This window comes from Ahaetulla prasina, chromosome 6 (genome assembly GCF_028640845.1).
Source record: "Ahaetulla prasina isolate Xishuangbanna chromosome 6, ASM2864084v1, whole genome shotgun sequence".
NCBI lineage: Eukaryota > Metazoa > Chordata > Lepidosauria > Squamata > Colubridae > Ahaetulla > Ahaetulla prasina.
The window spans coordinates 56185405-56208199 of record NC_080544.1 but is presented as its reverse complement, the minus strand read 5'-3'; the positions used below and the strand labels follow the sequence as shown (position 1 = coordinate 56208199).

At 34.9% G+C, this 22795-nt stretch overlaps 1 protein-coding gene across 1 annotated transcript in view; it reads right to left on the bottom strand.

Annotated features, from left to right (window-relative positions):
• Positions 1-13010: 13010 nt before the first annotated feature.
• Positions 13011-22795, bottom strand: part of SORCS1 (sortilin related VPS10 domain containing receptor 1) — a 508480-nt gene continuing 498695 nt past the window's right edge. Inside the window, exons 23-26 of the mRNA XM_058189114.1 lie at positions 17995-18094; positions 16812-16917; positions 16543-16698; positions 13011-13080 (exon numbers count right to left, since the gene is read on the bottom strand). Of these exons, the coding sequence (XP_058045097.1) occupies positions 13011-13080; positions 16543-16698; positions 16812-16917; positions 17995-18094 (432 nt within the window). The remainder of the gene's footprint in view (positions 13081-16542; positions 16699-16811; positions 16918-17994; positions 18095-22795) is intronic.

Here is a 22795-nt window from a genome sequence, read left to right as displayed (position 1 = left end):
CTAGACCACATGGCATGATCCTGGAAGCAGGTGCCATTTTTGAAGCAACCACATTGAATTGTAGGCACTCTAAAAAGGGTGGCCGCTGCTGAGATCATGCCATGTGATTCAGGAATGGAGCATTTTTGAAGTGTCAGTGCAACTACTCCGAAAATGATAACTGGTTCTGGAATTGCACCACATGGCCCAGGAATGGAGTGGCCTTCCCTAATTTAAGCTCCACAGATCTTCAAAAGGTAAGTGTGTGATAGGTGACATAGGATGGGAAGGAGGAGGTGGTAATTCTGAGAGGCAGGGATCCTCAGTGATGTGAGAGGTGCTAGGAAATCAATACATTCAATCCATGCATAAGAAAGCTAGAAGAATATTGGGGGGAGGGGAAACTATGAAAACCAAAGCAGAAAACACACTTTTCTAACTTTCAAAGGGGAAAAGTTGCTGAAGAGGTTTTTCAAAACAATATTCAAAATAAGAAAAATGAAAAAGCAGCATAAGAAAAGTTACGACAAATCAGGAAAATTTTCTCTCTTAAAAGAGAGAAAAGTTAGAGGAGATTGGTGAAATCAAATGGAAGGATTAGTCAAGAGCAATTGAGGCATTAAGGCAATCAAAGCTTGCCTTAATGCATTGTTTATTCACAGCATTGTTTAAAGATGAAGAAGTTAAAATATTGAAAGTGGCAGGTAAATTGCTAATAGTGATATGTAAACAAGTATAAAATGAAACCATGATACAGGCTGGGGAAAAAATAAATGCTTATATCTGCACTAAACAAAGAACATATGAAAATTACCAAGTCATTATTTAAATCATTATATAAGGTAAGTTTTGTTTACAACCTTTCAAAAAATATTAGGACATACATGGAAAATAAAAAGCCAAACCAACAGAACAGTGGCAGAAAAGATAGAGGAACATGAAATCAGGTAGCTTCCTTAAGGTGGTTAATGGAGAGATTAAAAGAATTAAGATTTAGATTTATTGACTACACTAAGGCCTTTCATTCTGTAGATCATGCAAGAATGTGCAACCAGTTAAAGCTAGTACATGTGCTAGAGCAGGGGTGTTCAAACTCGTAGCCCACAGGCCGATGTGTCATGCACTGGCCACACTCACCCCATTTTAGCGAAGGGGGAAAAGTCATAATATGTCACGTGACAATGTGACAATGCAAATTTGACACCCTTCTGCTAGAGAAAACCAATTTGATGTAATTGTAGCATTAGGCTACAGACCAGGAGTCTGAAAAATTGAATTTCAGCTCAGCTGAATGATGATGGGCCAGTCAGTGTCTCTCAGCCCTAGAAATCAGACAAGGGCAAACCACTTCTGAAAAGTGTTGCCAGGAAAACCATGTTCTCCACCAAAAGTTAACACTGACTTGAACAAATCAATCAATCAAAGTTTTAATATCAAATTATTTTTTAAAGAAACTTTACAGTGATAAAAGAAGCTGCAAAAACAATGTTTCGTAACAGGAAGGTGAATGAGACAAAAATATATTATCCTCTTATCTCTTCAACTTATTCAGCAGACTTGAAAAGGAAAGAACTGACAGCTGGAATCAATATAAAAGGCTAAACTGCCAACAGCTTTAAATATATAGGCAATACCACTTATTTTACCAAAAGATTTAAAAAGTAGAAAAACTCATTAAATTGTTAATATTTAATATTAAGATGACAAAGTTTTGTCCACTATCATGCTTAGATAAAATCACTATTAACAGTGAAAAAAAATGGTAGAATAGTATGTTGAAAAAGTAAAAAGGTTAATCTAATGAGGGAGGCCATGATGAACATAAAACAAGATAGTGAAGAATATTTTTGTAAAATCAGAGATCATGGTGGTTGGAGGCATAGAAGCTAAGCTGAACCAGACAGAATCCATGTCTAACTGGAATGTAAACTCTTTCTGGCTTGCCCAGCCAATTATATTTCCTATTGATTATGATGGTTAATAAGCTTAATTAATCATGATTGATTTTTGGGCTAAGACGTACATATAAGCCATCTGAAAACAGAAATGCATGGGAATGCACTTTATAATAGACTAAACCAGGGGTCTCAACCTTGGAAACTTTAAGACTTTTGGACTTCAATTCCCAGAGGAATTCTGGGAGTTGAAATCCACAAGTCTTAAAGTTACTAAGGTTGGAGACCCCTGGACTAAACAGATGAGCCAAAGATGAGAATATCAAAGTATTACTGATTCATATAAATATCAAGTCATGACAACAGCTTTCATGATCAAGAACAGCTAGATGACTGCCCACTTTGCCTTCTAAATTGCAATAATATTTCATTACAAAATTGATGAAAATCATGAGGTCAGAATCCAATACTTGCTTATAAACCGAAGGGGAAATCTATAAGTTAGTAAGAAAGTATGACTAGAGTATAAAAAGAATATATACAGTAGCTATGTTTATTTGCTGGTTTTTTGCCTGTTACTTTTCTCATTTTCTTTTCTATGTGTTCCATTTTAGGAAATACTTCTGGAATCAAAGAGCTGTGAAATAATTTTGGTACATATCTGATTACTAATTTAGATAATATCTGCTAGATATACTGAGAAAATTCTGTTCTCCATGATGTGTAGATCTGATTAATTGTGCTGGAACTGAGAAATATATTGAGGAACAATTTTATCTCAGTTTTGATTCAGTAAACCTATGCCATTGTTCTACACTGTACTGTTGCCTTCTCTGGTTTCTACTGGTGACAAATATCTTGAGAAAAGATGTTCTCTCTGTTTTCTCACCTCCAAGAAAAATGGTAAGAGCAATAGTCTTTTATTGGTTACGTATAGCTATAAATCTGAACATTAAGAGAGAGCAAGATAAATAACATAGATACCTTCACATTATGGTTCTTTAGATAGTTAATAAGAGTATTGTGATTAGTGGATGCTCTAACACTGGAGATTTTTAAGAAGAGATGGAACAACCATTTGTCTGAAATGGTATAAGAACCTGGTAGCGAACCTATGGCATGCGTGCTAGAAGTGGCATGCAGAGCACAGCACACCAGCACAGTATGCCATAGGGTGGGTGTTGGCAAACCATGGGCTCATTCATCCCTCCGCTGTGGCTCTCTGTCAGGTGATCCCAACACTGGCTGGCCCCGTCCCTCGCTCTCCCCTCCCAGTTACCCCAAAGGAGCCTTTTTTTTTCATCAAGTTTTTATTTTTTTAAAATTTATACATATTATGTGGATGGTGTGGTGTTTGAGTATCATACATTTCAATACAGATAAACATATTCATAATTATTATATTCCATTTTCCTTATTCTTATTCCATATTATTTACCCATGTTTTACACAAAAATTTTAGTTTCATATAAATATTAACAAGTATGCAATAACATCTAAACCGATATGCTTTAACGTCCACCATATAATATAATATAATCTTTCATTATATTTTCAATAGTATAACCCTCAAGTAGAAAAAATACGAAATTGCCCGTCTGTTTTCTTCTGTACACCGGGGTAGTCAACCTTTTTATACCTACCGCCCGCTTTTGTATCTCTGTTAGTAGTAAAATTTTCTAACGGCCCACCGGTTCCACAACAATGCGCCATGTATAGTCATCTTCACATGCCTCTCGTGCATTGTGGATTGGGTTTGGGGGGGGGCGCCGGCTACCAGCTCTGCTTGTCTGTTACAGCTAGGTGGTGTGGGGTGAGATGTGCGAGCTATTCTGGGACGAGGCTCTTTTGTTTGCGGTCGCACTATAGCACCATTTAGTTTCACTTATGTAACATGAACTAAACTTATGCGCAGGCAATACAATTAGTATATTTTCAGAAATTTAAATTGTTATAGGGAATTTTATGAAAACCTAATGAAAAAGTTTTTAAATAATGCTATGATTTTTTTTTAAAAAAAGTAAATTAAATTAAAAAAAAGGAAAGTGCTTCAGTATCAGACAAAACCCCTACCGCCCACCATGAAAACTGGAATGCCAACTAGTGGGCAGTAGGGACCAGGTTGCCTACTACTGCTGTACACCATATTTCACCCACTTTTACAACAATCCATCTCCTTTCCTCTTCTTTTTCCTCCCTCTCTTCCCTTTCCCCTCTCTTTTTCTATACTTTCCCCCTTCCTTCTCCTCTTTTCCTTCTACTTCCCTCTCTCCTTCTCCTCTCCCATCTCTGTTTCCACTCTCTTCTTCTCTGCTTCCCTCTCCTTCCCTTTCCACTCTTCTCCTCCCCCCCACTTCCCTCTCTCCTTTCCCTTCTCTACCCTTACTCTTTCTCCACTCTTCTCCTACTCACTTCCACTCCACTCCATTTCCCTCTCTCCTTTCATTGTTGTATATAATATTCCCAATACCTACAGGATATGTTGTATTTTCCAATTAGTATAGAATATAATTTTTTATTGGCCAAGTAATTGGACACACAAGAAATTTGTCTTGGTGCATATGCCTCAGTGTACATAAAAGAAAAGATACGTTCATCAAGAATTCTAATGTACAACACTTAATGATAGTCATAGGGTACAAATAAGTAATCAGGAACCAATCAATATCAATATAAATCAAGCAACAAAGTTACAGTCATACAGTCATAAGTGGAAGGAGATGGGTGATGGGAATGATGAGATTAATAGTAGTGCAGATTTAGTAAATAGTTTGACAGAATTGAGGGAATTATTTGTTTAGCAGAGTGATGGCGTTTGGGAAGAAACTGTTCTTGTGTCTAGTTGTTCTGGTGTGCAGTGCTCTGTAGAGTCATTTTGAGGGTAGGAGTTGAAACAGTTTATGTCCAGAATGTGAGAGGTCTGTAAATATTTTCACATTTCTTCTTTTTGATTCATGCAGTATACAGGTCCTCAATGGAAGGCAGGTTGGTAGCAATTATTTTTTCTGCAGTTCTAATTATCCTCTGAAGTCTGTGTCTGTCTTGTTGGGTTGCAGAACCAAACCAGACAGTTATAGAGGTGCAGATGACAGACTCAATAATTCCTCTGTAGAACTGGATCAGCAGCTCCTTGGGCAGTTTGAGCTTTCTGAGATGGTGCAGAAAGAACATTCTTTGTTGTGCTTTTTTGATGATGTTTCTGATGTCCATTTTAGATCTTACAATATGGTATAACCTAGAAATTTGAAGGTCTCTACTGTTGATACTGTGTTGCCTAGTATTGTGAGAGGTGGAACTATGGAAGGGTTTCTCCTAAAGTCTACCACCATTTTTACGGTTTTGAGTATGTTCAGTTCCAGATTGTTCTGGTTGAACCATGAGGCTAGTTGTTCAACCTCCTGTCTGTATGCAGATTCATCATTGTTTCGAATGAGACCGATCACTGTTGTGTCTTCTGTGAACTTCAGTAGTTTAACAGATGGATCGTTAGAGATTAATATCTCTTTCAATTATAACTATACAACTTCTTAAAGTTACATTCAAAAATTAAAAAAAGAATCACTTAAATGTGTTAATAATAATAATATTAATAATAATAATAATAATATCATAATATTGATTAATCTTCATGATAATAATTTTACACACATCATTCTAATCATATATATGCAACTACAATATATTCTTTTAATACTAACATCACTTCATTGATTAAACAGCATACAGTCTGAATACCAGTTTCTTACATCCTAACATTTCAAGCTTACCACCATTTTCATTCTTTGTGTCTATTTTTCATGTTTCTTTTCTTAACTTATTTGACTTTGTGATACATTGCTATACAGCCTTCCATTCTAAACTTCCACTAATATTCCCCCCCTCCACATTATTATATTCAAGGATATGAAACTGTTTTGTTATTCATATTCCCATTATTTAACACTTCCTCTCGGTATATTTTAAAGTTTGTTAATACACATAAATATATCTACTTTCACATTACCTACACAATAGTCATATTTTATACACTTTTAATAATACCATCATTCAACCTCTCATGTACAATTAATAATGAACTCTCATTCATAATTTTCCAGTTTCATATCTATTTGTGGTAATGTTTATCCTAATATTTATTTATATTGAGTACCAACTAATTGTCCAGCCTATATAATTCTAATATTAATACAATTATTAACATATAATCATGGCACATCTATAACTCTTTTTCTCCCTTAACCATTATCTCTTATCCACATCCCATCCTTTAATCCTACCTTTTTTTAACGTCTCCCCTATTTCCTCTAAAGTCTTTTATTCCATCTACTTTGAAGTTTATATTCTGAATCCATAATTTAATTTTTTCTCCTTACCCTGTCTTTTCCCACTGTTTAATTTGAAAGCTTTCTGCTCTAAATCTTATCGTTTTCCTCCAAACCTCTTCCCATTCCTCCCATTTCTTTTTAAAATCTTTTAAAATGTTTTCCCCAATTTAATTCCTCAATTCTTATTAATTTTAATAGTGTCTCCTCATTATCTTCTTTTTGCTGGTTTCTCATTCTAATTCCCCTTTTCTTCCAGCTGATGATTCCATTCTTTCCTTCTTGTCCTGGTTTTTGCTCCTTGTCTCTTGTATACAATTTTCCTGTCTTCTACCCATATGATCAAATATTTCCACCATATCCTTGTGTAGTTCCAGGATAAGAACCTTAATGTCTTTAATGTTTTGAATCATTAACTCCATTCTGTTTGAGTCTCCACAATCGTCAGTTCAGAAACCAAACCTCCAAGTCAAATTTAAATATTTCACCAATATTCAATCAAATCAGTTAGTTACTTCAGGGATCCTCCACTCCTTAATTCATTTTTGTATCTCCAATAGTATTTAATGGTCCCCAGACACAAATTCTTTTTAAATATTCCAGTCTCCAGTGGTTAGAAGGTAAATATGTACAGTTCAACAGTTAATTCCCTTCATTTCAATATTGATTCCCAAATTGCAAAAATTCACTGTCATCAGGAGATGGTGCTCTGTACTTCACTCTGCTACCTCTCTGCTTATTTTGACTCTGCTGCGCTCTGCTTTTATTTTGACAAGTCCAATTTATTTCTCTTGCTTAGTTTAACTTATAACTCCATTACTTATGGCAAATTATTTGAATAAAAGGTAGTTTTATAGTCCCGGCATTTTAATATGCCTTCTTAATATCACACCTTTTGTTTTGGGGATTCCAGTTCCAACTTCCAAGACAGACACAGAGAGGGAGGAAAAGAGAGAGATGGAGGAAAAGAAAGAGAGAGAGAGAGACAGAGATGAGGGAAAGAGACAGAGGGAGGAAGAGAGAGAGAGAGAGAGAGAGAGAAACAGAGAGAGGCAGAGAGAGGGGGGGAGGGAAAAAGAGAAACAGGGAGGGAAAGAGAGAGAAAGATGAGAGGGGGGAAAGAGTGAGAGGGAGGGAGGGAAAGAGAGAGAGAGAGAAAGAGAGGGGGAAGAGAAATGATAATATAAAAGTTTTTATTTTTTAATGTTGCTAAATGTAATATTTCAAAAGCAGAAAAAAATGAATGGGCATAAAAGTGCATTTATCACATTTTTCTTAGAACAATTAGCTGAACTCTGCCTTGTTTATCATTATTTTAGGTAGTAAAACCTCATTATTCAGGTTAAATTGCTGTTTTATTGTCACTTTACAATAAAAAGTGGGTTTGGGGTTGCAGTTTGGGTACTCAGTCTCTAAAAGGTTTGCCATCACTGGCATAGGGTTTTCTGCTTAACCAGGGGGTTTGGACTAGAAGACCTCCAAAGTTCCTCCAACTCTGTTATTTTGTTAAATACCAGGGGTGAAATGCTCCCGGTTCGGACCAGATCGCTCAGTCAGGTAGCGATGGTGGTGGGTGTTCGGAAAACCGGTAGCAAAAATCCCTTCCCCCCCCTTCCCCCCGCATGCCCAGTTGAGCTGCACGATCATCAGAGGTTTTTTTTTTAACTTTTAAAAGCATTTTTTCTTCTGCCGAAAAAATATTTTAAAAGTAAAAAAGAAAGCCTCTGATGATTGCATCAGCTGGGATTGTCAGAACCTTTTCAAAGCATTTTTTTTACAACTTCTTTGGTTGAAGAGGCTGTAAAAAATGCTTTGAAAGGGTTCTGGCAATCAGGCAGCTCAGATGGGATTGTCAGAACCTTTTCAAAGCATTTTTTCTACAACCTCTTTGGCTGAAGAAGCTGTAAAAATGCTTTCAAAAGGTTCCTCTGGTGAGGAACCCAACTGAGTTGCCTGATCATCAGAGGCTTTTAAAAGTATTTTTAACAACCTCTTTGGCTGGCTGTAAAAATGCTTTTAAAAGGCTCCTCTGACAATCCAGCTGAGTTGCCTGATCGTCAAAGGCTTTTTTTTTCTTTTAAAGGAAAAATGCTTTTAAAAGAAAAGAAAAGCCTCTGACGATCAGGCAACTCAGCTGGGATCATCAGAGGAGCCTTTAAAAAGCATTTTTCTACAACCTCTTCGGCCGAAGAGGTTGTAGAAAAATGCTTTTAAAAGTTAAAAAAAAAAGAGTTGGCCACACCCATCCAGTCACATTAACCCCCCCAAGCCACGCCCACAGAACAGAAGTAACAAATTTTACATATCACCCATACCCAATAAAAACTATTCCTTAGAGGCAGTAGTCATTGGACTATTTTAATAGAGATTTGGGCTATCTTCACATTTTGAGTCATATGATGCAAATGGAGGATGGATGAGAGGGGAAACTATATTTGTCAAGGAAAAAAGAATAGAAAGATGAATCTTAATGATTATAGCACTGTACTTGGAAGAGCTACAAATGAGAGGCTATCAAACATTTGCCAATATTGTCACTAGAGCTGAATCAATTGGATCATACAACAAGTTAAATTTGTAGAGAAAATTGACCTTGCTAATCAAATGTATTTGATATTGTCAGATGGAAATTGTTTCTATTGTATGATGATAAACAAGGACACTTGTAATTTTGTTAGTATTTTGTATATATTAGATTACATTTTAAAAATATTGTGGTCATACTCTAATGAGAGAAATTAATAACTGACAATCCAATACTTTCCCTTAGAGACATAATCTGTTTAATAAATATGACTGTAAAATCAATAAACAATAGCAATTATACATTACACTACATTGTATCCAACCAAGAGGGGAAATTACATCAAAAAGTCATTTCAAAATTAGCAATAGTTCAATGCTATAAGAAAAGAAATCAAATTTATTTCCTATAAAAATAACACCACTAATATTGGACTTCTATCCGTTAGAATTGTGAGAATTATTGTATAGTTATCTTTGATTATTTTCCCATACCCTGACAGATACACCGATGGATGCACATAATTCCCATCTGGTAGGAAAAGGTATAGAAGAATTCCAGAGGTTTATCAATATTATTTTATAGTTACCTACTTTTTCTGTTTTGAGACTATGGATAGTATTCTGTCCTTGTTATGTGAAAAAAAATATGGATTCTGTTCTGATACACTACATCCCTAATTTCTTGGCATTACAATAAGCCAAATATTATCCTCACTCTATATTTCATATATTCACATGTAACAATTTGGGCCTTAGTATTAAAATGGACTTCAGAAAATAATGAGATTGAAGATTGAAGTTAAATGATTTTTTGATTTTTAGGGGAAACATTTAAGTAATTAACCCTATTATTTAAATAATCGGACTTCAAAAAATTGCTTGTGTATTTCTTGATTTAAAACTGAAAATAGTGTTAGCATAATACTGAAGCTTTCCTTATGGCCAGTTGTTTTTCCAAACCTGCCCCATTGTTTTGTTTGGGTGGGAGGCATCTATAAGGCAGCAAAGCATGGAAGCAGAAATTCTACTTGCTGAAATAACATGAAAAATATTCAGTATGGTTTTCCAAATTAATTGTTAGAAATATTAAGTTATGAGCTTAACTGATTTTCAAATCATTCATATAACCAAATGCTGCACAAGAAAGGGCACAAGCTTTTTATTTTTAATCATCCTCCTGAAAGGATTCTGTGCATTAGTGCATTATGTGGTACACTAGCAGTTTAATTCAGGATATTTGAGTTTTATCTGACTCAATCTCACTGACAGTATGAATACATGTGCAGCCTTAATAACAGAGCTGTGCCAAAACAATCACATCAGCATCTTATATTAGGAAAACTTATCTTGCCAGTTTCAATTCCAGTAAAGGAGGATATTTATAAATATCATCCATTGATGGAAGATGAGGCATAGCAAAGCCTGTTGCCCAGGCAACAGCTTCTTATTAGGTAATGATTACAAGATTTGCAATAAATATCCATATAACAGTGCTGATGCCAGCAGCTTACTAGACTGATGATCTTAGTGCTGTAGTTCTGACCTCATAGCACCTCAGTGTTTGCTAGAATTAAGGGTTTGACCTTTAAAACTGACATAAATCTGAAGTAATCTAAGCTAAATGATGTTTAAATTAAGCTTAAGAAAACCTGTCATATTATAAAAATCTGAAACAATGTATCTCAGTGGATCATTTTTCATTTTCTCCTGCATACATGGAATTTCATTAATTTTATTATAAATAGCAATTACCATATTAATAATCATACTTATTAATGCAGTCACATTTTAGTATTCACTTTGAAGTTCAACGTTTCATTACACTTTTTTTAAAGTTTTAAGCATAAGTATTCAAATATCTGGCTGTGGAATTGTTTTAATATTGTTTGAATACTAACATATAAACCAGATTAATTATGTAAATTCATTTAGAAATTAATAACTATAGTTAATAACCTTAACTATAAAGTCCTCAATTATGATTCTTCTGCACGCTATTATACCACTGGGTATGTTTTAAAATATCTAATAATAGGAATAATACAACTTCCAAAAATTAATAGAAATTCCAGTGCTTTGGAAAACAGTTTCATTGGACTAACTTTCTTACCCGGGTAAGTGAGGTAGATATTTTACTAGTATTTTACATCTCTGTAATATACCTCAACCAACACTTTATGGATCTGACACTTTAGCATTAAATAACAGACCTTCAAGACCTTAAATGTTCAATGAATTACATAATTCCTGATAATCCTTACTTTATTTGATGTTACTTTATGCTACATGCCAGAAACAGATAGACTAAGAGACAGATAAGGGCATCCAATTCATACTGGGAGGTCGCTATTCCAAGAGAGTGTTCCTGTCCCATTAATGCATGCGCACTCCAGGAGCTGGTATCATGAGAATTATATTTCTCATACTGAATCCAATATTTGTAATAAGATAATATCTTTACTAGAGTGTAACTTTTCATGAAGCAAAAAGTTATAAAAATCCAGCAGTAGGGAACCAACCAGCAAATAAAAAAATTAGGCCAGGTCTTTCAATCATCAGGCTTACAATTAAAAGTCATTCTTAACATGTGGATTATATCTTTAATGCATTAATCAAGTTTCAGTTTACAGCTAACATGTACATCGAGTCCCCAGTGAAGATTATTTTCAATTGATTACAAATTTGGAGGAACTAAAATCTGCTCAGTGGAACATTTTCCCTGACTCAGTCTAGAAAAATAATGTGTTTGAGTCTAGTCTGTAGAACTTGTAGCTGGACCTGTTTTATTTCACAATGCAATAAAAACAATGAAATAAAAATGGTAGATGGTTTTTAAATAGATATGGAAATTATTTAGCATCTTCTGAGAAGATGGCAAAGGATATTGGTATATTCCAGCTGCAAGATGTAAAATTAGCCCCAGTATGGGAAAAACATTTTATGTAAATAGTACAACTTGATTTAAAGGTTTCTGTTATGTCCACATCTTATGCAAACATATTATCTATTATACTATTATCTACATTTTGTGGGATGTTTATAATGAAATCACACAAACATCATTTCTGTATAAAGTCCAGGGATAAGAGGACTTGCATTTTATTCCTCTGGAACAATTCCTTTTGAAAGTTGATAATTGTTGGCTTGTAGATTGAATCAATTTATCTATAATATTCACTCAATGTACCAAATAACTCTCATTTATTTTGGGTTTTTAAAAAAAACATTTTAAAAACCCACCAATACATTTGGGAAGAGGCAACAGTTTGTTTTTGTTTTGTTTTTGTTTTTTTTGCATTTATATCCCGCGTGGAAACTATAGGAAATAATATTTTTCCCAATTAATTCCATTCTATTAATGAATAATTATCTCCAAAGTGAATAGATGGGATGCTAGCAAAAATGCCTAAAATTATCAATACAAATGCTAAGTAGAATAGTCTTTATTAAATTGGGGGTAAAAGAGGTACCTAATGATGGCAAAGACAAGCTAAAACTGGTATTCAAATTCTCTGACTAGATTTATATCTATAAAGACAGTGTTTTTTTTGTTGTTGTTCTTGAACTAGAATGGCATGAATAAAAGTGTCAATCAACTATGTATGAAGTATTTTGATTTTTTTGCAGTGAAAAACACATTTTATCTGTCCTACACTGCCTTTAACAAAACTAAAAGAACGCCATACAAATTATTTCAGGAAGTACATAAAATACCAGATGAAAACACAAGGGGGAAAATAATAAATCTGTTATGTTTTAAAAACTGTATTTTTTTCTGTATTTCAGGAATGTAGGCTATAGTGCCAAAGTCATCTATAATCCCTCAGTGCTAAAAACGTTAGGAGTTATACTGAAAGTCAGCAAGTTTATGTTTACCTAATTTCCCTCCCAAAATACCCCATGCACATTTTGGCCTATATCAGTATGGATCATGTAAATCTTGATTAGAAAAGGAAATGGGAAGAGAATTAAGAGAAAGTAGTGTTTTCCTTTTACCCCACTAAAATAGAGCACCTGTACATTCTAAATATGTTACCCAAATGACATCCACATGCACAGGCTTAAAGCTAAAAACCTTTTTTGTCATCAGAAGAATCGAAAGTCCAAATGGTTCCTCTCTCTCTCTCTCATTTTGTATGAGATTTTGTATATATATATATATATATATATATATATATATATATATATATATATATATATATATATATATATATATATATATATATATATATATATATATATATATATATATGAATGAAGGGGATAAAGATAGATTGGTGTCCTTGTTTCAAACATTAATACAGGTAGGAATTTCTTTTGTGCTTTGAGTCTCAGCAACTGTGGAAATACTTCCTGTAGTAAAGAGAGATAAACACAATAAATTTAAATTAGCAAAATAACAAGGTGCGACTGAGGGAACAAAAAACTTCTCAATATCCTGATTTTCAATACTTTGGATGTAAATGTTCCTCACTGAGACATTATGCTCATCTTGAGAGCCTGCTTGTCATTTAGAAGGCTGAACATATCTTGTTCCCATACAAATGAGCATGTCTTAACCCTGTCAAATTAAAGCCCAGCCTGTGACAGAAGAAAGGAACTGGACGGGTTGGATATCTTTGAGTTAAAGTGCTTACTTTTGGTAACATTTGAAATTAAATATAAAGTGACAGGGCTCTGACAATCAGCTGAGGTTCTTGTCTTTTGTCAAAGACTGAAGGCCTAAAACTGAGCAAAAAAAAAAAGAAGCCATGAATCAGAGTTTACATTTAGTCATTAATTTCTAGAGAATTATTGAGGAACTTACTTTGTTCAAAAATCCCTAAAATTCTCATCTTTGGGCTATCTAAAACATCTGTATAGAATTGACCATGAACTCTACTTTCTTTGCTGATGCAGCATGGATTTCAGGGGAAAATCTTCTCCTCTATGAATCTATGCTGCTTTTCTTTCAATTTTTAATCATTATATGCATTTGGAAATATTTTCAGTCATATACATATACTTCTGCCATTATAGGCAATTCCCATACATTAAGAATGCTTCTGAATTTTCAGTCCAGTACATATACTTTTGGAAATCTATTTTTCCAAGCCTTAGAAGAACATTACAAAAAGTAAGAAACCTACAGTATATGCCATCTCTAAACCTGCATTCTATATGGAGTGCTTATAGACTTGAAAGTCTGTTTATTTATTTAATTATCACCTAAACTGGCCATTAGAGGCTCTTGAAGCAATAAGACAAATATATGCACAAAAACTGCACCTTATGTTAAAATATGATTACAGAAGGATATAATTTCTTTCTCTCTCTCTCTCTCTCTTTCTCTCTCTGTCATATTGTCCAAGGTTGAGCCCATTTCAAAACACTTTTAAGTTGAATTATGGTAATTACTGGCTTGGATTACAGCCAAGGCTAAATCCAAATAGGGTTGCCAGATATCCATGATGAACTTGGACAGTATAGAAACCACCTGCTTTGTCCACTGCCCAGGACAATATTTATAATCAAACTTTATGACTGGCAGCTCTGGAAGGGCTCCAGCTTATCCATGTACTTTAACATGGTTACTTTGGCCTTGTGCCCTACAGGCAGCTGCTCCAGTCCCCCACCCCTTCAGCTGACCACCAGTGTACTAATCAGCGGGCCAGCAACCCAGCGCACCTGCGCCTGACGAGCATTCCTCAGACATCTGACCGCCAGTGTGCTTATCAGCAGGGCAAGAGTCTATGCACTGTCTGGTCCTGGACCCTGGGCAGTCCTTGGCTGTCTGGTCACGCTCGCTGGTTGGTGTCCAGGATGTCCAGGAGATTTTCCTCCCAATAGCCTCTTGTGAACAAGAATTGGTCTTTGGAAATCTGGCAACCCTACAAATAACCCCAGCCAGAATCAGTTGGATTCATTAAAAGTACAATCCTTGAATACTAATCCAAATGTGCAAGGGAAAGGGAAGGAAGAGAAATGAAGCTAATTAAGGATAAAGTACAAAAACAGCTTCAGTAATAAATACAGTTGCATGCATTTGATCATAATTAATAATTCATTTCCAGAAGGATGCATAACTTGTGCCTTTCCAAAATATTGCTAGTTGGCACTTAGACTTATTTACTGCTTCATAATGCTTTACAACCCTCTCTAAGTGGTTTACAGAGTCAGTATATTGCCTCCAACAATCTGGGTCTTCATTTTACTGATCTCAGAAGGATGGAAGGCTGGGTCAACCTTGAGCCGGTCAGAATCGAACTTCTGGCAATGAGCTGAATTAGCCTGCAATACTGCATTCTAACCACTGTGTCACCAAAACTTGCTTACATATTACTTCTTCTTTTTTTGTCAAATTTGGGAAAATATTAAATACATAAATCATGTAGATATTAGCTATACCTATTAATTTAATATACCTTTGAATTTAAAATGACATCAAATCAAATATACTTCTTTTCTATTGGCATCACCCACTTTATTGTTCATATCTTTCCTCAAATGTTGACATTTAGCTTCAACATAAAGCAAAAAATTCTATCCTCAAATTTTGTGAGCTGATCATATTATTGTAATATTATTGTAAACTCGAATACAAACAGATGAATCAGATAGAGTCCATGCAAAAGCTATATTCAAAGAACAGAGGGTCTCAGTCCTGCTTGAGCAAGGGATTGGACTAAAAGACCTCCAAGGTACCCTTCATTCTATGTTCTAAAGGCCCATGTCATGCTAATATGTGCAGCAGAGAATTTGAAAGTAGTGCATTGGCAAACTCACCTCCAGTAAAGCTTTCCTCAGAGATTATCCAAACTTCGTTAATATATGGCTGCCTTTGTATGAAATTCAGAAATTCTAATTGAAACTGAAATAATAGTTGGTCTCTTAGACCTATCTGGAGAAGCTATATTATACCTGTTTTTTAAAGTTTACCATGGTTGTAAATATATTTCTGGCTGAAATATAAAATAATGACTATCGCTAACATCCTAAATTAGTAAGCCTTAGGTTACTCAAATTATCCTTTTTTTTTTTTTTGCATGATTCCACAAATCAATAAAACTATAAAGAGATGTCCATCTTAAGGAGCCTTTTATGCTGGCTGGGGAATTCTGGGAGTTGAAGTCCATGCATCTTAAAATTGTCAAGTTTGAGAAACATGTGTGATGGGATATACTGCAGTGACTGTGCAAAGGTATTTAGAAAGCACAACTTTTTATTTATAATATTTGTTGGATTAATTGTAATGGTTTCTATTTGTGTTCAGTTTAATTCTTGTGAGAGATTGCCTAAAAGATATGATAGATATAAAAGAATAAAAATAGAAAAATAAATTCAGCTAGTATTGTAATAATGATAGCTAGTAATTTGTCATGATACCATAAAGGAGAATTTTATATTTTGTCTAGTGATTAGTGAATGTTTAATTATTTATTTGTTTATTTAAAACATCTCAGTAAGTGACTCTGAGTGCCATATGTCATAAAACATTAAAAAGTTCATAGTTAGATGATTTTATAGCAACAAGATATAAATCAAAAACTGGGAAATATAAAGGTATTTATGATGTTAGAAGAAAATTTTTTCCCCAGTTCTAGTTAACTATTGTGACATTTATTACAATGAAAATAAAATTTTACCTCATAATTTCTGACTCATTAATTAAATAGGTGGGGTAAAGATATTTATGTTAGTTTAGAGAAATTTAGATATGTTAATGGATCAGTGGGAATATTGAGTGTTTTAGCAGAAGAGGTTGGAAAAGTCAGAATAGATTGAGCCAATCAGAATGCAAACTTTGACCAGCTATTGACTGGCTTAATTTATTTACCTATGGGCTGGTATCCAACTTCTCATCTACTAGTTGCTGTGGGTTCATCAGCTCCCTCTGAGGGACATTAGGAATGCTTTCACTTTGACTGCCTGGACTGACCATCTCTTGATCTTTCTCATTCTGCATCTGTGCATAAACATTAATGCCCGGAATCTTCCTAAAATATTAACAAAAACCATCATTGCTATGTGTATGCTAAGGGTCTCTTTGAATTATGCTTTCACACCTGACAGAAGGATGGAAAGAAAGTCAGGAAAAAACCTCACATACCTTTTGAATTTGTAGATTACAAATACTGCCAATCCCACAAATACTACAGACAGTAACATTAGCATGGCTGAACCACTATGGCTAGGTGTGACATCTATGAGTGGAGCTATAAAAAGTTAAAAAGAAGTTTCAAAAATTAGATAATAGTACAGTCAGTCACAGACACATAAAGAACATGTGGAATGACTACTCCTTTTTTTAACAAACCATCACTGATGTTCTTAAACTTTTCCAACCAAGGTTGCACTGTTATTGAACAGTCTGTACAATTATCTGCATTAGGGCACTTCTATAATCTTAACATCTTATACACAGACTACAAACTTTTCAGTCTATAATGTTTTATTTCAATTGTTTGTGCCAGGAAGTTAGTGGCTTCAGTTCTCAGACTATTACCTATTGCAGATGAAGTTCAAGGAATGTTAATACCAAGAAACAAAACCACTTTTTAATCTTCTATAGTTGTGACAGTTCAGGTTAACTTTTTCTGGACATTATTTCATGTATTAAAATAGCCAAAGATAATAACAAAAATGAATATGCTTGCAACGTAGATAGGCACTCATGGGGTGTTTTAATTCAGTCTCTAGTATAAAAAGTAACTCTCCTTTTAGGTAGTCATCACTATAAATACATCTAGCACTTTTGAATAAAATTGTATGAATAAATTGCATCTTCTTAGAATTAAAATTTGGTGAATGATGTTCATTTCTATCCTTATATACAAAAGTATTATACCTATGCAGCCAGTGACATACTCACATATAAGTTCAGCTACATTTTCAAAATTTGGTTTCTTGATTTGATTTTTTAAAAAGATGAAGAAATAGAAAGAAGTGCTGGCAGTCATCAAAACCATGAAGTGAATTTAAAAATGTATGTAGCATATCTCTATTGTAAAGGTATCCCTTACCACTAAATCTTGAGGACTACCTCCACTCACAGCATTTTCCTTTTTCTAATATTCTGGACATTAACCGTGATTAAGTTTCAATAAATGTAATAGAACTTTAGCTATATATTGTATTGCATTTTATCACAAAGAAATATTTTAAATACATATAAATAAAATAAAAGTAGAAAAATATTCTGAACATTAAAAATCTACAATTCTATCGTTAAAGCATTGTCAATTAACTTGTTCCAGCAATGCTAGCTCAATTGTTAAAGAATCAGTACCAACCTGCTGTTAAATGAGCTGCATGAACAAGGATTCTAACTCCAGGTTTTAAATCGAACTGAATGGCATTTTGGTTTAATTTCTGGACCAATATTTCTGAAATCTAGAATAAGGAAGAAATATATATATATATATAAATTCTTTTGTTACCACAAAGGCCAAAAATAATATCCTAACTCAGATAATGTTGATTGCTAAATAAAGAATGATAACGTCTTGATGCAGAAATGAAATAAATATGTTATATAAATCTTTTCTTAACAAACAAATGGATGTTTATGAATGGTTTCTCAGCCCCATAATTTAATCTGCCAGTTGGTGAATCATGTTATTATGTACATTAAAAGAAATAACAATATATACTGAAGTTCTACACCAAAAATATAAAAAATTGCAGTCGATGAACTACGTATAACTACATATAACTGATTGCTTAATTGTAGCCTATGACGATCATTACATGTTGTTTCATTAAGTGTTAAATTTGTACCCTATGACTATTATAAAGTGTTGTAAATGTTGTACTTTGATGAAGGTATCTTTTCTTTTATGTACACTTAGAGCATATGCACCAAAACAAATTCCTTGTGTGTTTAATCACACTTGGCCAATAACAATTCTTTAATGCGTGCACTTATTCTTCTGTTGGTTTGTCAAAGAATAAGTGCACGCATTGAAGAACACAAGAACTCAGTCAAAAGACAAACCAACAGAAGAATAAGTGCACGCATTGAAGAACACAAGAACTCAGTCAAAAAAGAGGAACCAACTTCTTCTCTGGGCCAACACCTTAAAGCCACAGGACACGATATTGACTTTAAAAAGACCAGAACTATCACCAAAACTGAACACTTTAACAATAGAATAATCAGAGAAGCCATCGAGATAGAAAAACGCCCACACAGCATGAACAAACGAGATGATACCTCTCGCCTACCAGCCATTTGGAAACCCACCCTTATTGACAAATGAGTCCCTAACATGAGGAATGACATCAGACCCACACTCACGAGGTCCACACAGGATGTCACCACCACATCCACCCAGAAAGCAGACCCAAACCCACACTGATCATGAAGCACGACCAAGGACCAGAAGCCAGACCGCAGCTGCAACATTAGCCATTTCAAACCCCTCCAATCCATACATGCAGCAGACTGACACCCACTATGAAGATGTAGCATGACCACAAACACGAAGCCAAACAACAGCAATGCAGCTCACCAGCTCAAATCCCCCTGCAACTCAGACTAATCTGAGCACAACCAAGCCCCCACCCAAACAGGACACACCCCCAGCCAATCAGAGCACAAAACCACCCCCATCCAATCAGATCACAGCCAAGCTCCCACCCAATCAGTTCAAATCCCCACTAGCAGTTAAAAGGAAGAAACAGCTGCGATCACACATTGCTCCCAGAAGCACGAAGCTGAAGCCTGAAGATGACAAATGAGACTTCGTCAAAATGTCGCCAAAACACTTCCAATTTTACGTGGGAGAAAACCCGAATAACCAAAGACCTACATACAAACACCCGCGAAAACCTCAGAAAACATATATATATATCTAGATAGATAGATAGATAGATAGATAGATAGATAGATAGATAGATAGATATAGATATAGATATAGATATAGATATAGATATAGATATAGATATAGATATAGATATAGATATAGATATAGATATAGATATAGATATAGATATAGATATAGATATAGATATAGATATAGATATATATGAGGGGAAATGGATAGTGATAGACATTCCCTATGACTCACATTGGGTCTATCATATTTGGAAAATGCCTTTTCTGTTCCCAATTGTAGACCCTAGCAGGGGATGGATTACGTTTCAGGCTTTCCATAAGACAAATACTGCGTAGGGCTGGAACTATAATTATTACAATAATTAATCTTATGGTGATAAAAAAACCTGCTGAAAAAGGAAAATATTGCCTTCATAGTGTCATTCCTTGATTTTGTTATTTTGAGCCAGATATTGCCCCATCCCCCAAAATATACCCTCATAGCTAATGTACTGTAATAGATCTGCACATGATAAAATAACATGTAGAGTTCAAGAGAAGCTATTGGGGTAAAGCCTCATTTAAATAAAATGAAAGATTAATGCAGCACTCTCTCCTCTTTAAAATATTATTTGTTTTACCGGCACTTGCACAACCAAGTTTCAGTCAAAGTCTACTTTTAAAGCTGGTGCACTGTGACAATGCCGTAACATGAATTTTGGACTATAACAATAACTAATTTTAATAGAAAGACAAACAATTTTCATTCAAAACTACTATCAAGACACTTGTATACATTTATTTTACATTATAGGTATTTCATTTTTTGTCAGCAGGATTCATATTCTTCAGCAACTTATTTATTTCAACTGCTTTGTGAACCTGAATGCAGTGTAATTATATCATAACATAACAACATCATGATCTGCAAACCGAAGATCACAGCAATTCAAAGAGGTAGCTTTTTAAGCAAAACTACACTTTCAAATTAGGAAACAGAGGAGGTTTAAAACAGGAGCTGGCAAACTGAGGTGGTGAACCATATTCCTTAAACATCCCACCTCAACTATAATTTCTCAAAAAATATGGCAAGAGTTTCCTGCAACTCAAATAAGATTTATATAAAAACTGTAGTACAAGCCTCAGATAGATTTAATCCATTTTAAAAAAGGAGCTTAAAAAAAAAAGAACTATTGTATATCTAAAATTCTGGCTCTGTCCCTATATATTTAATTGCCCACTATCATATTCATTGTGACCCAGGCCATCCTATAATTGCTAATTGGGACTTCCGTTAAAAGTGCCCCTACACTGTTTATTGGAAAATACTGCATGATGCTTACCATGGAGACAATCATAACAAAGATAGAAGGACACATCAAAAATATGATACATAGCAAAAAGAAAGTATTATTAGAGAACCTTTTGTTTATACTGCAATCCGAGGCAATGAGGCTTGGACTCAGATACAGTTAGGCAACCTATCTTGCATCTGAATAAACATTCATATAAACAGAAGTAAAGGTTCACTGACATGTAGAAACTTCAAAAATGAATATGTTTAGTCAAAATCTCAAGTTTTAAAAACATACTTCATGTTTTGTGAATTCTGAATAAAATGTCAACAGCAGAATTGTCATATTTAGCAATTGGTTTCAATATGAAGTTCAATGTGACAACAATCCAATTCAGTGTAATTAGGTAATAAAATGAATGAACTAAGGTTGTATGTGAATGTACAAGAGCCTGAATTCACAGGGAAAGGTGCAATGCTGCCCTCTAGTGTCTTGCTGAAAGCTGCTTTTCCTCTGAGCCACAAGGATTGACTTTCACACTTTCTGCTACGCTAAATTGTAACTTTGATATCATGAGAATTTATTGTAATCCCGCCGTTGTTCATATTCTTCTTTATATGATAAATTCATTTTTCTTGGTTCTCACATCACTGGGTTCTTCGATATGTCCTTGTTATGTATTGCATTGTAGGTCTTGACTTTAAAAAGTGGCAAAATGAGAAGAAAATGGAAAGTTTAGCTGAATAAATACGTATAAAAATCTCATAATTTAGGGTAAAGTATTTCCAAAAACAATACTTTTATGCATTTTTAATAATCTACTGAGTGGGATGATAATGAATCAACATGTACAAAACAAAATGCCTAAGACATTGGCAAGGGACTGATTAGCCCACCCCTAAATGTAATCAAATTACATTGATACTAAAGAAAAGTTCCCGAGCCACCTTTGACAAACTAAGGCACCCAGTTCAAAGTATATGTCCTGATCCCTATGACATTCTTGAAATGATATGATTTGCATGACTTCAGGCTGTTTTATTTATGTATCATTCAGAACAATACCACAATTTCAAATGCAGATTTGGAACACCCCCACCTCCCTACTTCTTTATATGCACATTCATCAGTGGAGCCACAGGAGTATAATATTGGTCTTATTCTTTAAAACCTGAAGTGCCTTCTAATTTTCACTGCTTGGTGTATAGAACCCCTATAGCTATGTCCACTTATAAATCCAGCACACTTTAATTAGTGGTGTGGCAATGCTGAACTCTAGTATTATTATTATTATTATTTATTATATTTGTATACCGCCCTTCTCCCGAAGGACTCAGGGCGGTTCACAGACAAAAAAACAACAACAACAGAAAACATATAATAGATTAAAAACAGCTAAAGAATAGATAGTTGAATTCAATTGATGCTCTGACTTTTGAATACAAATTTAAAACCTCATTTAAACCCCTTTTTTAAAAATCCCAATTTAAAAAACTACATTCAGGCTAGTCCTGCTCTTCGAAACAGCAACGTCTTCAGCTCGCGGGGGAAGGACTTGAGATCGGGGAGTTGACGAAGCCCCAGAGGGAGCTCGTTCCAGAGGGTAGGGGCCCCCACAGAGAAGGCCCTCCCCCTAGAGGTCGCCAGCCGACATTGTTTAGCTGACGGTATCCGGAGGAGTCCCTCTCTGTGAGAGCGCACTGGTCGGTGAGAGGCTAATGGTGGCAGTAGGCGGTCCCGTAAATATCCCGGCCCTAGGCCATGGAGCGTTTAAAGGTGATGACAAGTACCTTGAAGTGAACCTGGAAGACCACTGGGAGCCAGTGCAGATTACGCAGGAGGGGTGTTACATGGGAGCCAAAAGATGCTCCCTCTATCACCCGCGCAGCCGCATTCTGGACCAGTTGGAGTCTCCAGTACACTTCAAGGGGAGCCCCATGTAGAGAGCATTACAGTAGTCCAGGCGGGATGTAACAAGGG